This window comes from Rhinopithecus roxellana, chromosome 4 (assembly GCF_007565055.1).
Source record: "Rhinopithecus roxellana isolate Shanxi Qingling chromosome 4, ASM756505v1, whole genome shotgun sequence".
NCBI lineage: Eukaryota > Metazoa > Chordata > Mammalia > Primates > Cercopithecidae > Rhinopithecus > Rhinopithecus roxellana.
The window spans coordinates 87,689,294-87,704,111 of NC_044552.1; the positions used below are offsets into that span (position 1 = coordinate 87,689,294).

Below are 14,818 nucleotides of genomic sequence, written 5' to 3' on the forward strand. Positions count from 1 at the left end.
ATATATATATATAATGTATTTAAAACAGGTTGATCACATTATAGTTTTGCCTTATGACTATAGTTACTACAACTACAGTGATATATCAACAATGAGGTCTTGCCTCTTACATTTTTTTTCTTTTTCATGTTTTAAGCAGTCTGGACCGAAAAGAAAGGTAAGCTTAATATTGAAGAAATTAGAGCATGGATATAGTGATAAAATATAAAATTATTTATATGTTTTGAAACATATTTGTTGAATTAGAGTTTATAATTAAAACTTTTTAATTTTAAATTTTTAGCTGACGTGTAATAATTGTACATATTTATGGGATACAGAGTATATATCAATATAGGTATACAATGTGTAATGATCAGATCGGGGTAATTAGTATATCCATCACCTCAGACATTCATTGTTTCTTTGTGTTGTCAGCATTCAAAGTCCCTTTTTCTGGCTTTTTGAAAACATAAATTATAGTTAACCATATTCACCCTAAGTGCCACAGAAAGTGAGAGCTCATTCTTCCTGTCTAGCTGTAATTTTGTATTTGTTAACCCACCTCTCTCCATCCTCTCCTCCCCCACCCTTCCCAGCCTATAGTATCCACAGTTCTACTCTTTATGATAAAAGGAAACTTGTTGACAGTACAACATGGTATTTGGCTCATATAGGTGGTATTTGAGGCTCATTCTGAATGTACATTTTTCTATGAATGGTTATATTTATGCTAATAAGTGACTACTTTCTTTTAAAATAGAATATTTCAATGCTTTAATAGTAAAATTGCTTTCAGTTACATTATCAGAATCTTTGTCATTATATTTTAGTGATAATACTCTTGTTTTTCTGCTTTAATAGTTGGGGAACAGGGAAATGTATTAGAACACCTTAACCGTAGAGTTAAAACTTTAAACATCAAGTGTATTCTCTTCTGACTGAAAAGTAAGAGAATCTTGTGATCAGTCTTATTCTGTCATTATTTTTTCGCTTTGTAGGAACACTGGCATTTAGAGGATATTTGAGTGATATAATGGCATGGAAAAGTGTTTAAGAAAACAGACACATTTCTTTGAACATTTCAAAGTAAAATGATCATAATTGTTCTAAAGTGGTTATCCATAAGAGTAGCTTCTCTGGACTGGGCATGGTGGCTCACGCCTATAATCTTAGCACTTTGGGAGGCCAAAGCGGGAATATCTCTTGAGCCCAGGAGTTCCAGACTACCCTGGGCAACATAGTGAGGCCCTGTATCTACAAAAAAATAAAATAATTGGCCTGGTATAGGTAGTAAGACACTAAACAAACTGGAAAGTCCAGTTATTTTTAATTTCCAAACAAATTGTTGAATCAATTAAAAAAATGAGTCTATAGTGCCTTTCAAATGTCTGAATTTTGACATTTGTATATCAGCTGATGGATTAATATTTTAAATTGCTATGTGATGGCTCTGCATGGGCATGGTGGCCAGTGCTTCAGTTTTGACAGCATTACCATCCTTGCTGATGACATGGACAGCAGTGTTTCTACAGTTGTTTGAAATGGTAAATATATTTTTGATTACATGCTGCCTTTGAGGCATACGCTTTTATTCATTCCAAGTATTTATCAAACCTACTGTTACAGGCATAAGGATACAGTGATGAATAAAACAGACAAGATCCCTGCAGTCCTATAGTTTACTTTCTTATGGAACAAAGACTAATACTGAATAAGTAAAACATGAAATAATAATTTCTATGTAGAGAAGTATAATGGGTGATGTGATAGACTGACAGTACGATTTCTTTAAATTGCATATTCAGGGAAACTCTTTACTATGAAGCTAACATTTAACTAAAGACTAAATGGGGAATTGGCAGTGCCATGATCATAAGATTGGCTTTTCCGGATAGGGAAGAGGTTGTGCTAAGTTATTAATCCAGGAATAAGTTTGGCATGTCAAAGAACAGAAAAAAGGGACAACTAAGGCTGGAGCTTAGAGAGCAAAGGGGACAATGTTATGAGATGGGTTTGGGAGACTGGCTGGGACCTAGGTCATAAAAGGCTTTGTAAGGTGATCTGAAGCTTTTGGATTTTATATTAGTGCGATAGAAGCTTTCAGAGCATTTAAGGTAGGGAAGTATTGTTACCTGATAAATATTTGAGATTTTTTAAACACAATATTTTTCATAGGATTTATAATTTGGCACAAATAGAAGTTTAAATCAGTGCCAGTTCAGTTAAGGCTGGGCAAGTTCCTCTCCAAATAGAGATGTGTTACAAAGGAAAATCAAATAGTCTGTAAGTACTTAAAACTATCTCAGCAAGGTCTAGGAGTTGGGGCATTAGAAAGACAGAAGTAAAACCAATCTTTTCAGCGGGGGAGGAGGGGATGGGGAGGGTTAAGGTGGAAAAATAAAGAGATTTTGAAGGTCTCATCCCATTAGGGATATAATAGAATTTGCTTGAGGAAATCATTTGAATCTTGGTAAGTGCAATAAGCGTTAAGAGGGAAGGTATCTATATTCATTTGTTAAATTCAGTAAGGAAGGCAAAGAGTATGTTGTGCAAACAATATTGTATAAAAATAGGAGAAAAGAGGAAACAAAATGAAATAATAAACATAAATAGAAATATAAAAAGTAATAGAGTAAGATGAAAAGAAAACAAGTCCTATCAGCAGTTATAATGACTGTATTAGAGTATATGTAGTAAAAGACATGCTGATTTGATTAAACCCAGCTATACTACATTGTTTACAAGCATCATACCAAAATAATAATGTGGAAGTAAGTTTAGAGCCACAAGAGATGCAAACAAAAAGAAAGCATGAGTGGAATTTTAGTAACAAGGGAGATGGAGTTAAGGATTAAAAGCAGTAGACAGGATAAAGGAGCACAACAGGCACAGTTTATAGGAACATAACAAGTAAATGTAAAGCCTCCCCTAAAATAGTTAAAATTCAAGAAATTCAACATGGTGAAACCCCGTCTCTACTAAAAATACAAAAATTAGCCAGATATGGTGGCATGCGCCTGTAATCCCAGCTCCTTGGGAGGTTGAGGCACAAGAATTGCTTGAACCTGTGAGCCAAGATAGCACCACTGCACTCCCGCCTGGGTGACAGAGCAAGGCTCCATCTCAAAAAATGAAAACAATGAATACAGTTGTGGGAGATTTTAATATATCTTGAAAATTAAACTGGTTTATCAGTTAAATAAGAATAATGGATTTTAACTGTAAAATAAATAAGATGATTCATTTTCATAGAAATGTATATATTTGGCCATGTTTTGTAATAATGGAAAGATTAATAAAAAGAGCTATCATTAAAGCAAGGCAAGCAACAGTAACAAAAAGAGAAATGGTGTCCAGATCCTGGTTTCTAAGTACCACTCTCCACTAAAAGGAATGTGGAGAAATGGCTGATTCTGGGGTTGTGATAGGTCAGACACAGAATGAGTGTGGTATCAGAAACCTAGAAAATGTTCAACAAATTAAGAGTGCCCACTTCAAAAGCACCTGTACTAAAATTGGAACAATAGAGAGATGATTAGCATGGATGACACATGAATTAGTAAAGCATTTCATATTCTTGTAAATTGTGTATGTATATTTTATCACGGTAAAGAAGAAAAAAAAAAACCACCAAAAGGATGTAGTTATATCAGAGGGAGACGGGAGCCAACTGAAAGAGCTCCCAAATAGCCAAACTGATAACAGTTGGATTATAACTTAGACCAAGGGACACTCTATGAAATACCTGATGAGTTCTCTTCTAAATACTGAAAAACACAGAAAGGAGATTAAGGAGACATGATGACTTCATGCATTGTGTACTAGATTGGATCCTGGAACAAAAATGGGGTATTATAAATAGCTGGTAAATTTCTTTCTTCCTTCCTTCCTTCCTTCCTTCCTTCCTTCCTTCCTTCCTTCCTTCCTTCCTTCCTTCCTTCCTTCCTTCCTTCCTTTCTTCCTTCCTTTCTTTCCTTTCTTTCCTTTCTTTCTTTCTTTTTCTTTGAGACAGTCTGGCTCTGTTGCCCAGGCTAGAGGGCAATGGTGCAATCTTGGCTCACGGCAACCTCCGCCTCCCAGGTTCAAGCGCTTCTTGTGCCTCAGCCTCCTGAGTAGCTGCGATTACAGGCACGCACCACCATGCCTGGCTGATTTTTGTATTTTTAGTAGAAATGGTGTTTTGCTGTGTTGGCCAGTCTGGCCTCGAACTCATGGCCTCAAGTGATCTGCCGGATTTTTGTATTTTTAGTAGAGACAGTGTTTCACCATGTTGGCCAGTCTGACTGCGAATTCCTGGCTTCAAGTGATCTGCTGGCCTTGCCCTCCCAAAGTGTTAGAATTACAGGCATGAGCCACCTTGCCCAGCCAGTAAATTTCTAAGGCTAGAGTTTAGTTCGTAATAGTGTACCAGTGTTGGTTTCTTTTTTGACGTGTGTGATGGAAATATTAAGATGTTAACATTAGGGTAAGAGATATAAGGGTATTCTGAATTGTCTTCGTAACTTTTCTGCAAATCTAATATTATTTCAAACTTAGTTTACTACAAAAAATAGACTTTCACAACTGAGGCTATTCAAACTTTTAATGAACAGAGCGTTCTGATGTTATTTAAACAATTCAGGATAGAGAAATAAAATGCTCTTTAGTTTATTTTAAACAGCTTGTAAAAATCTTGGGTTTATGAAATGGGACCTCTGAAGCTACACAGACACAAACCCTAAGAAGCAAAAATTCTACCCACCTACACAGGAAGATAGCAGATGACAGTAGAGCTTCTCTGCCTCTGGTTAGTTAGGAGTAGAAAAGAAATAGCCACTGAGATTAAATCCTAGGCTTGATTTTCAACGAGTTTGGAGTTTGAAATGTATACCTGCAAGAGTAATGGAATCCTCAAATTGAGTAATGAATGTAAATGCTGGCTGGGTGCGGTGGCTCATGCCTGTAATCCCAGCACTTTGGGAGGCCAAGGCAGGCAGATCACTTGAGGCCAGGAATTCGAGGCTAGCCTGGCTGACATGGTGAAACACCGTTTCTACTAAAAATACAAAAATTAGCCCAGCATGGTGGCACACACGTGTAATCCCAGCTACTCAGGAGACTGAGGCACGGGAATCGCTTGAACCCAGGAGGCAGAGGTTGCAATGAGCCAAGATTGTGCCACTGTACTCTAGCATGGCGACAGAGCCAGACTCTGTCTCAAAATAAAAAAAAAAAAAAGAAAATGTAAATTTTCATTTTAGATCATCTAGCAAAAAGTTTTTAAAACTGAATTTTGGAGAAAATAATATAGGGCTAGGTAGTTAATTTTGTCAAACACATTTTTATCTTGAAATTTTTATATTCTTGTATTTAAGATACTGTTTCTTCAATTTATTGTAATTTTTAAAAAACAGAACTTCAATTTGCCCTGCTTTTATAGGAAAAAATATAGCAAATATTGAAAATAGTGGCCATAAATTCTGGAAATACAGGGAAGTATACACATTAGTTTAATGTGACAATATTTGATAAGATTGTGGCTATCATATGATGTATTCAGCATGTTGTCCCTCATTCATAATGGATGGTTCAGTACACAGGTTCAAATTGCAAGAGCGCTGCATTAATAGTTTTATCAATCTCTATACATGCATGTATGATTTACTGTCTCAGATGATTTATGTCAATTGTTTTTACTAAATCTGGGTAAACCTGGATTTGGAAATAAGACTATATTTTCTTTAGTGTGCAAGTGTATGGAATTTGAGAATATGCATTTTATTTTAATCCCAAGTTAGGAACTAAAAACCTACCATTTTTCTTATAAGACTGTTACTACTACATCTCAGGCAAATTCTCATTTTCATAATGCATATCTTCACAAATTTCAAATTTTTCAGGGTGGAAATTGCCCAGTTGTACCAGATGTTGCTCTGCTTAATATTGGTGCAATTTGCTAGCATTCAGATTCTGGCATTGCTACTTAATTGTGTGACTGTGGATAAGTTGATTAACCTCACTGCATTTCAGTTTTTTCATTTATAAAGTATTAATAATATGTCATATAAGGTTATTGGGGGGATTAAAGAAGTTAATAGATACAAAGCACACATGGCACATGATGCTATTTTCTAACTGCTATTAAAAGTACACTACTATCAGCTGGGCGCGGTGGCTCACACCTATAATCCCAGCACTTTGGGAGGCCGAGGCAGGCGGATCACGAAGTCAGGAGATCGAGAGCATCCTGGCTAGCACGGTGAAACCCCGTCTCTACTAAAAATACAAAAAATTAGCCAGGCGTGGTGGCGGGCGCCTGTAGTCCCAGCTACTTGGGAGGCTGAGGCAGGAGAATGGCGTGAACCTGGGAGGCGGAGCTTACAGTGAGCCGAGATTGCGCCACTGCACTCCAGCCTAGGTAACAGAGTGAGACTCTGTCTCAAAAAAAAAAAAAAAAGTAAGTACACTGCTGTCTCCACCCATAGTATTTTTTCTTTTGTTATTTTCATATTTTGTTTTCACTTCAAGTGTTTTGACTTTTTGTAATATAAGAATATTAAATTCTTGCAAGAAAATTTCTTTGAAATTTTTGTTTGAGTAAAATGATTTTAATGAAATGAAAGCTATGATTTACATTACTAGATCACCAGTGTGAATAGAATTACAAATAAATAGCCTCTTTTATTTTTATGTGGTTTATTTAGAGTAGGAAAGTAGCTATTGTAACTCCCTGGTCTATTGCACTTTTTGTAGTTCCCCTTTTCTAATGCTTTTATCCTACAATTAACCATAAGGTTTTTGCTTTTTTCCCCCAAAATTTTGCTTTTTTCCCCCCAAATTAGTGTTTATTTGTATTTAAATAGATACAGTATTTGGAGGTAGTATTTAGATACAGTACTTAGTTACTAAGGATTATGTTTAAAATCCTTGATATTGTATGTATTTGAAGTTTAACAGTGGAATTTAATACTTTAAAACAAATGTACTTATAGCCCTGACATAATGTAATCATACTACAAGACTGAATACTTGTTCCATGATTGCTGGTCTTGTACATAATGTTTTTTGTTCTGATTTTGGAATTGTCCTCAAGACAATCTCATTCAACGTTTATTCCTTTATTTATTTGTTTTTAAACAACTAAAAAAAATTTACAGTAAAATTTTACAAATTGAGTTTCATTTATTGGTATAGTTTTGTTATTTTATAGTATCACTTTTTATATGGCAAAGAAGGTATGATTTGCTTTTAATAAGCTTATTGTAAGTATGCCATTAACTTTTTCATTTTGAAAACTGTATTTCCTGTTAGAATAAAACTATATAAATTTCTTTTTTAGGAAAGAATACCCACCTCATGTCCAAAAAGTTGAAATTAATCCTGTAAGGTTAAGTCGGCTCCAAGGTGTTGGTAAGTGTGCAGTTTTGTTACACCTCTGAAGGATTTCAAATTGCTGTATGAAAAGTACACTGGAGATATGATGCTGGCTTTAGAATATTCCCAGGTATAATATATATATATATGAAAAACCATTTTTTATAACTGATTTGAGAATTTCTTTAATGGTAACCTGATACCTGGAACAGTTGCAGTTAGGTGATTACAGTTTGAAATCTTTTGATTATTTTAGCATTTTTGTTATGTTACAAATGCAAATAGTAACTGTAGTTGAGCTATAGCTTTGAAATTGAGTTTTATTAAACTGTGTTATAATGTATTATGTAATTGTGTTTCCACTTACTGGTTTTGCTCCTAAAATTTAGAATAGATTAGAGAAACACTCAATTAAAAAGAGACCAAACCTGCTACAACTGTGTTACTAGTAGATATTGGAAAATCATTGTGAGTATAAATTTATATTCATATTGAAATATTTTTCAATATACTGGTTATTAATCCAAAAAATAAAATAAGGGCAAATAACATTTATAAAAAATATATCATCATAAAATCAGTTTTCATTATCTAGAATCATGATTCTTAATGTGTGTCCATCTTGTTTTTCCAAGGCCTTTGCTTGTTTAAATAGCTCTGATGGCTCTTAGTTCTAAAATAGAATAATTTTTAAAAGCTAGGTTTTTTTCTGATAGCTAAGAATGTGCTTTTAAAAAACACCCAGTTTTTTTTTCTACTTTGGGTGAAAATCTTTTGTGCATGTAGTGAACGTTTCTCTATTTTATGAAGTGAATATTCCAAACTTGTTTCATCCTTTCTTAATAATGGGCAGTCTTTATAGATGTGAATTATTATACTTTACATACTAAGCATAGTTATGCTAAGTTTATTAAGTTTAGTAATAGTGACTACTCTCTTCTGTTATTCTGTTATACTTTAAATCTTTATTGAGCTCTTACTCAGTTATATGCTGAGTCCAGTGCTTTGCTTTCATTATTTACTTTTATCCTAGCTTTCTGTTCAAGGTCCCTACAAGCTAAAAAACTTCCTCAAGGACATAGAGCTAGTAAATGACAAAGCTTGTATTGGAACTCATGTCTGTTTGATGCCACATCCAACACTCTTAAACACTGTACATTACTGTGTTCTTGCTCTGTCACAAAGAAGGTTACTTCTAATCCTCAGAACTGTACAAAAGGTGTTATTTTTATTTTAACAAATGCATTTCTGGCCAGGTACGGTGGCTCACGCCTGTAATCCCAGCACTTTAAGATGTCAAGGCAGGCAATCACTTCAGGTCAGGAGTTCAAGACCAGCCTGGCCAACATGGCAAAACCCCATCTCTACTGGAAAAAAAAAAAAAATACAAATATTAGCTGGGCATGGTGGCACATATCTGTAATCCCAGCTACTCAGAAGGCCGAGACACAAGAATCACTTGAACCCAGGAGGCAGAGGTTGCAGTGAGCCGAGATCGCATCACTGCACTCCAGCCCGGGTTACAGAGTGAGACTCAGGCTCAAAAGTGAAAAAAAAAAAGCATTTCAAAGATGTTAAGTGATTTGGCCCACGAATAATGGTTTTAGATGCCAGTCAGCCAGGCTTGTTACAAATAATTTTTAAAGCTTATTCAACAACATTCATTAAGTAAATAAGCATACTCAAGTTAAAAGAAAAAAGAGCATGCTTGTTTACTTTTCTTTTAACTTGGGTTTTTTGTTTGTTTGTTGTTGTTGTTGTTGTTTTGAGACGGAGTCTCGCTTTGTAGCCCAGGCTGGAGGGGAGTGGTGTGATCTCAGCTCACTGCAGCCTCCGCTTCCCGGGTTCAAGTAATTCTCTGCCTCAGCCTCCCGAGTAGCTGGGATTACAGGCGCCCGCCACCACGCCTAGCTAATTTTTGTGTTTTTAGTAGAGACAAAGTTTCACCATGTTGGCCAGGCTGGTCTCGAACTCCTGACCTCGTGATCCTACCACCTCGGCCTCCCAAAGTGCTGAAGTTACATGCGTCAGCCACTGTGCCTGGCCCTTGACCTGTTATTTTGAAATAATTTTAGGCTTAGAGAACATTTACAAAATTAATGCAGAGACATACATGTTTATTTTTTCACCCAGCTTCCCTTAATGTTAGTATTTTATAATCCTAGTACACTTATCAAAACTAAGAAATTGGTGTGAGTATAAGATTCTTAACTAAGCTGTAGAACTTATTTAGATTTCACCAGCTTTCCACTAATATCCTTTTTCTGTTCCAGAATTTATTCTGTCATCCCACATGGCATTTGTCATGTTCTCTTAGTTTCCTTCATGATTTTGAAGACTAGTCAATTGCTCTGTATAATGCCTTTCAATTTGGTGAGGATGATGTCTTAGGATTAGAGTAAGCCTATGTATTTGGGGCAAGACTTCCCAAGAAGTGATATGTGGTCTTCTCAGTGCATCATTTTAGGGGTTCCGTGATGTTGAGTATGTCTTAGGATTGGTAGTGTTAACCATGATCATTTGGTTAAGATACTCTCTGCTGGGTTTTTTCACTGTAAAATTACTATTTTCCCTTGGTACTTAATAAAAATTTTAGAAGAGATATACTCTGAAACTGTGCAGATATCCTGTTTTTCTTCAAACTTTCACCCACTGATTTTAGCATCTGTTGGTGGATCTTGCTGGCATCAGTTACTGCTTAATGTTTGTCTAATGGTGATTTTCTGTTTTCTTCATTTCTTTTACATTTATTGATTGAAAATCTTCTGTAGGGAAGATCTGTACTTTCCTGATGTATTTGTTGATAATTAATTGTTTATACCTGTGGACTCATTGTTAATAAATGAGGGTTTTATGAGTAATACTTGTAAACCTTAGGAGAGGAATAATGATATATTTAACTTGTGAACTTTGTTTTCAGCTTCTTTTGTGTTAGGTAGGTACATGTATGCTTGGGTGTAGGATAAATAGCAATGCTCTAATAATATTGTATATATTGTTATATGAAGATTGCATTTTATTTCAAGATTTCCTTTGGAGATAATTTTTAAAACATTGAGATTTCAAACCACAGGATCACTAATTACTTGCATAACACCAAGCATAATTTTTTCCTAAACGATATCATGGTCTTTCTAGTTAACACTCAACATGATTTTCTTTATTGTTCTTTTTGCCTTATTTATTTTGAATTTGAGGCACTTAGTAGGATTTTTTTTTTATAAGTTACAGCCACATATCAGTACTTACCAGCATTGATAAGCAGTTCTTTACTATAAAATTAAAGTTTGTAAACCATTAAGTGTGATTTTTGGTCAGACCACATGTCCTGTTACTTTTTTGTTTAGTTGCTTTAAAATTATTTTCTAAACATATAGAATAACAACTGTTAAGATCTCATTTTTCTCCCCACTTACTCTGTCATTGTTTCTTAAACTCCCTTTTTTTTTCAGTCTGTTTTTTTATCCTTGTTAGAACAGACATATACTGTCTCTGAATGTACTTTTAATTATATTCTTCATGTAATTACATTATGTAATTACAACTCAATCACCTGATTTAGCACTACTTAACACACGTTAACTTTTGCTTTTTGTTCGTTTTTAAGACAGGGTCTTGCTCTGTCTCCCAGGCTGGAGTGCAGTGACATGATTATGGCTCACTGCAGCCTCGACCTCCTAGGCTTACATGATTCTCCCACCTCCACCACCAAGTAGCTGGGACTGCAGGCACATGCTGCCACATTCAGCTAATCTTTTGTATTTTTTATAGAGATGAGGTTTCACAGTGTTGCTTAGTCTGCTGTCAGACTTCTGGGATCAAGCTATCTGCTCGCTTCAGCCTCCCAAAGTGCCGGGATTGCAGGTTTGGGCCACTGCTCTGGCCACATGTTTACTTTCAACCAGTCAGGGTAACCGTTGTTAACATTTTAATATATAACTTTCCAGACCTTCTCTATGCACATATACTTGTTTTTTAAATTGATACACAGTATTCATACTGTGTGTACTGTTCTGTATGTAACTTGCTTGTTGACTTTATGATACCTAGTTTTTACACTCTCATTAAAAGATGACAGACATGGAACCAGCATGGAAAACACAATTAAAGGAAGTTTAAGAATGAAATGCACCAGCCATGGTGGCTTACACCTTTAATCCCAGCATTTGGGGAGGCCAAAGCAGGAGGATCGCTTGAGCCCAGGAGTTTGAGACCAGCCTGGGCAACATGGTGAAACCCCAACTCTCCAAAAAAATACAAAAATTAGCCAGGTATAGTGGCACATGCCTGTAGTCCCAGCTGCTTGGGAGGCTGAGGCAGGAGGATCACCTGAGCCCAGGAGGTCGAGATTGCAGTGAGCCACAGTCGTGCCACTGTATTCCAACCTGAGCAACAGAGTGAGACCATATCTCAGAAAAATGAAAAGAATCAAATGATTCTTAAGTTTATGGAGGACTTCCTTACAAATTTTTTTTGACCTCGTGATCCGACCCCCTCAGCCTCCCGAAGTGCTGGGATTACAAGCGTGAGCCACCATGCCCAGTTGCAAATTTGCGTATCCAAGTTTCTATAATCTTTTTTAAAATGAATGTGTTGTGGCCCACTATAATTATGTGGCATAATTTTGTTTTCAATGTTTTGACATTTAAAATACTATTACTGTACTGGTACATTCATGTTATATATTTGATACATTTCTTTAGATCAAATCCCTAGAAATAAAATTTCAGGGACAAATGATACACACATTTTTAAGACGATATGTTAATGCCAAAATGCCTTGTGTAGCTGGGCACAGTGGCTCACGCCTGTAATCCTAGCACTTTGGGAGGCCGAGGCAGGCAGATCACTTGAGGTCAGGAGTTTGAAACTAGTCTGGCCAACATGGTGAAATCCCATCACTACTAAAAATACAAAAAAAAAAATAGCTGAGCGGCCGGAGAATCACTTGAACCTGGGAGGCGGAGGTTGCAGTGAGCCGAGATCACACCACTGCACTCTAACCTGGGCGATGGAGTGAGACTCCATCTCAAAAAAAAAAAAAAGAAAAAGTGCCATGTAAAGGTGGTTAGCTCCCAGCACAGTATTACTTGAGTCGGCCTATTTTCTCCCACTTTTCAGCAACATTAGATTATTATCATTCTTTTAGTCTTTGCCAATCTGATCAAAATGTTTTTCTTATATTTTCTTCGTAACTGGTGAGATATCTTACAGGTTTAATGGCCATTTGAATTTTATTTATGTCTGTCCATTTATTTATATGTCCTTTGCCTATTTATTACTTATTTAGCAACTCTTTGTTATCTCTGATGTAGATATCTTTCTTTCCCTTTTGTGGTTTTTCTGTTACTCCTTTTCTTTTCTTTTCTTTCTTTTTCTTTTTTTTTTTGGACAGAGTCTCACGCTTGTTGCCCAAGTGGAATGCAATGGCACGATCTCAGCTCACCTCAACCTCTACCTCCCAGATTCAAGCAATTTTCCTGCCTCAGCCTCCTTAATAGCTGGGATTACAGACCTGGGCCACTATGCCCGGCTAATTTTGTATTTTTTAGAGGAGACGGGGTTTCTCCATGTTGGTCAGGCTGGTCTCGAACTCCCAACCTCAGGTGATCCCCCCGCCTCGGCCTCCCAAAGTGCTGGGATTACAGGTGTGAGCCACCATGCCTGGCCTTACTTTTTTCTAAAGTTGTCAAATAGTAATTGTAGTTGAACCTGTTGTTAAAGTTGGGTTTTCTTAGTGTTGTGTTTAGTAAAGCTTTTCCAACCCTGGAATTTTAAAAATATTCACCTTTATTTTCCAAAAGTCCTGATAGATTTATTTTTATTTATTTACGTGTTTTTACATGTAAATCATTTTTATTTAACAGCATTATTTTATTAATTAACTTTGTTTTCCCTCAATGTGTTTGGGTGAATGTCAGGAATGCCTACTGAAGTATTTAATAAATTGCTCTAGGAATCAATTTCAGCTGTATTTTTTCTCCTCATGTTTTTGGAATGTTGTGGAGTTTTTTTTAAGTAGTTTTACTTTGCAAATATATTTGTAAGTTTTCCACTGACAGGTATGATTATTAATTCAAGCTTGCCTCATGTCTTCATAAACTGACAGTGTCTGTTTTTGGGAAACTCAAGGGCTAGAGAGACTACAAACTTGTAAACGTACTGTTGTAGAGTTGGAAAGTAGTATGTAAAAGCCAATTTAAAATGTGGTATAAAGGAATGGTCACTGCCCTTTTCTGGAGTTTTATTTAAATCTTCATACACAAAGATGATGCCAAGCATAGTGGCTCATATCTGTAATCCCAGCACTTTGGGAGGCCAGGGTGGGAGGATCGCTTGAGCCCAGGTGTTCAAGACCAAACTGGCCAACGTAGTGAGACCCTGTCTCTATAAAATATAAAAAAATTAGCCAGGCGTGGTTATGTGCACCTGTAGTCCCAGCTACTCAAGAGGCAGAGGTGGGGGGATCCCTTGGGCCTGGCAGGTGAAGGCTACAGTGAGCACAGGTTGAGGCTGCAGTGCGCTGTGATCACGCCCCTGTGCTCCAGCCTGGGCTACAGAGTGAGATCCTATCTCAAAAACAAAACAAAACAAAATGTAAGTAAAGCTGAGTTTTGAATCGTTGGAGTTTGACATACCAAATTGAGGAGGAAAAGCTTTGCACCTAATGAGGATGGAATGCAAAGGCACAACAGGTGAAAGAGTCTCATCTTATTTTAACAAATGATATATTTGATTGGAGAATGGGTAGAGGATAGCCAGAGTTGAAGCCATAGAAGTAAGTAGAGGTAGATTGTCATGCTAAAGAGTTTTTACAAAATCCTGTAGGCCAAAAGTATAGTATATAGCCAGAAGTGATTTTTAAAGAAGATAATGAAAATGTGATAGATACATGACTTTAGTTTTATTTTACATTGAAAGTCAGTTAGCAGCTATATGATGGAGAAAACCATTTTTTTTAGTTTGTCTTTCTCTTTTGAAAGATTATAAAAAATAATGTAAAAGCAAATACATAACCATTATAAAAATAATGGTTTGTATTCTATCACTGTCCTCTGGGTACTTATTTTTCAGCATATTAGTATCACAACTAAAATCTCAAATGAGAAAGGTAAGCCTCTTTCTTACCCTGCTTCTCCCACAATTTCTATTATGAAAATGTTTAAATATGCAGAAAAGTTGAAACTTCTACAGTGAACATGTATATATCTACCACATGGATTCTACAATTAACACTTTTCTGTTCTAGTCATCCCTTTATACGTTAATTCATCTTATTTTTTTTGATGCATTTTAAAGTCGATTGCAGACGCCTGGTATACTTCTAAACACTTCAGTGGGCATATTATTAACTGGAGTTCAATATTTGTTTACAGTTTATTTTCTTTTGAGGGTTTGTTTGGAGGTTCTAGCAGGGGAGCACAGGTACTTATATACCCTTGACCTTGACCCAAGACCAGTCCTCCTCTATCAGGGATGGTCA

General features: G+C 36.1%; 1 protein-coding gene and 1 pseudogene across 10 annotated transcripts in view; both read left to right on the top strand.

The window, feature by feature from the left end:
* Positions 1–14,818, top strand: part of SENP6 (SUMO specific peptidase 6) — a 115,789-nt gene that overhangs the window by 39,944 nt on the left and 61,027 nt on the right. For 7 of the 10 annotated variants that reach the window (XM_010372233.2, XM_030928618.1, XM_030928620.1 and 4 more), the window contains 2 exons: positions 137–157; positions 7,301–7,371. In XM_010372233.2, coding sequence (XP_010370535.1) covers positions 137–157; positions 7,301–7,371 — 92 coding nt within the window. The remainder of the gene's footprint in view (positions 1–136; positions 158–7,300; positions 7,372–14,818) is intronic. The other 3 variants (XM_030928615.1, XM_030928619.1, XM_010372234.1) reach the window with 2 other exon arrangements.
* LOC115897136 lies at positions 3,468–3,561 on the top strand (annotated as a pseudogene).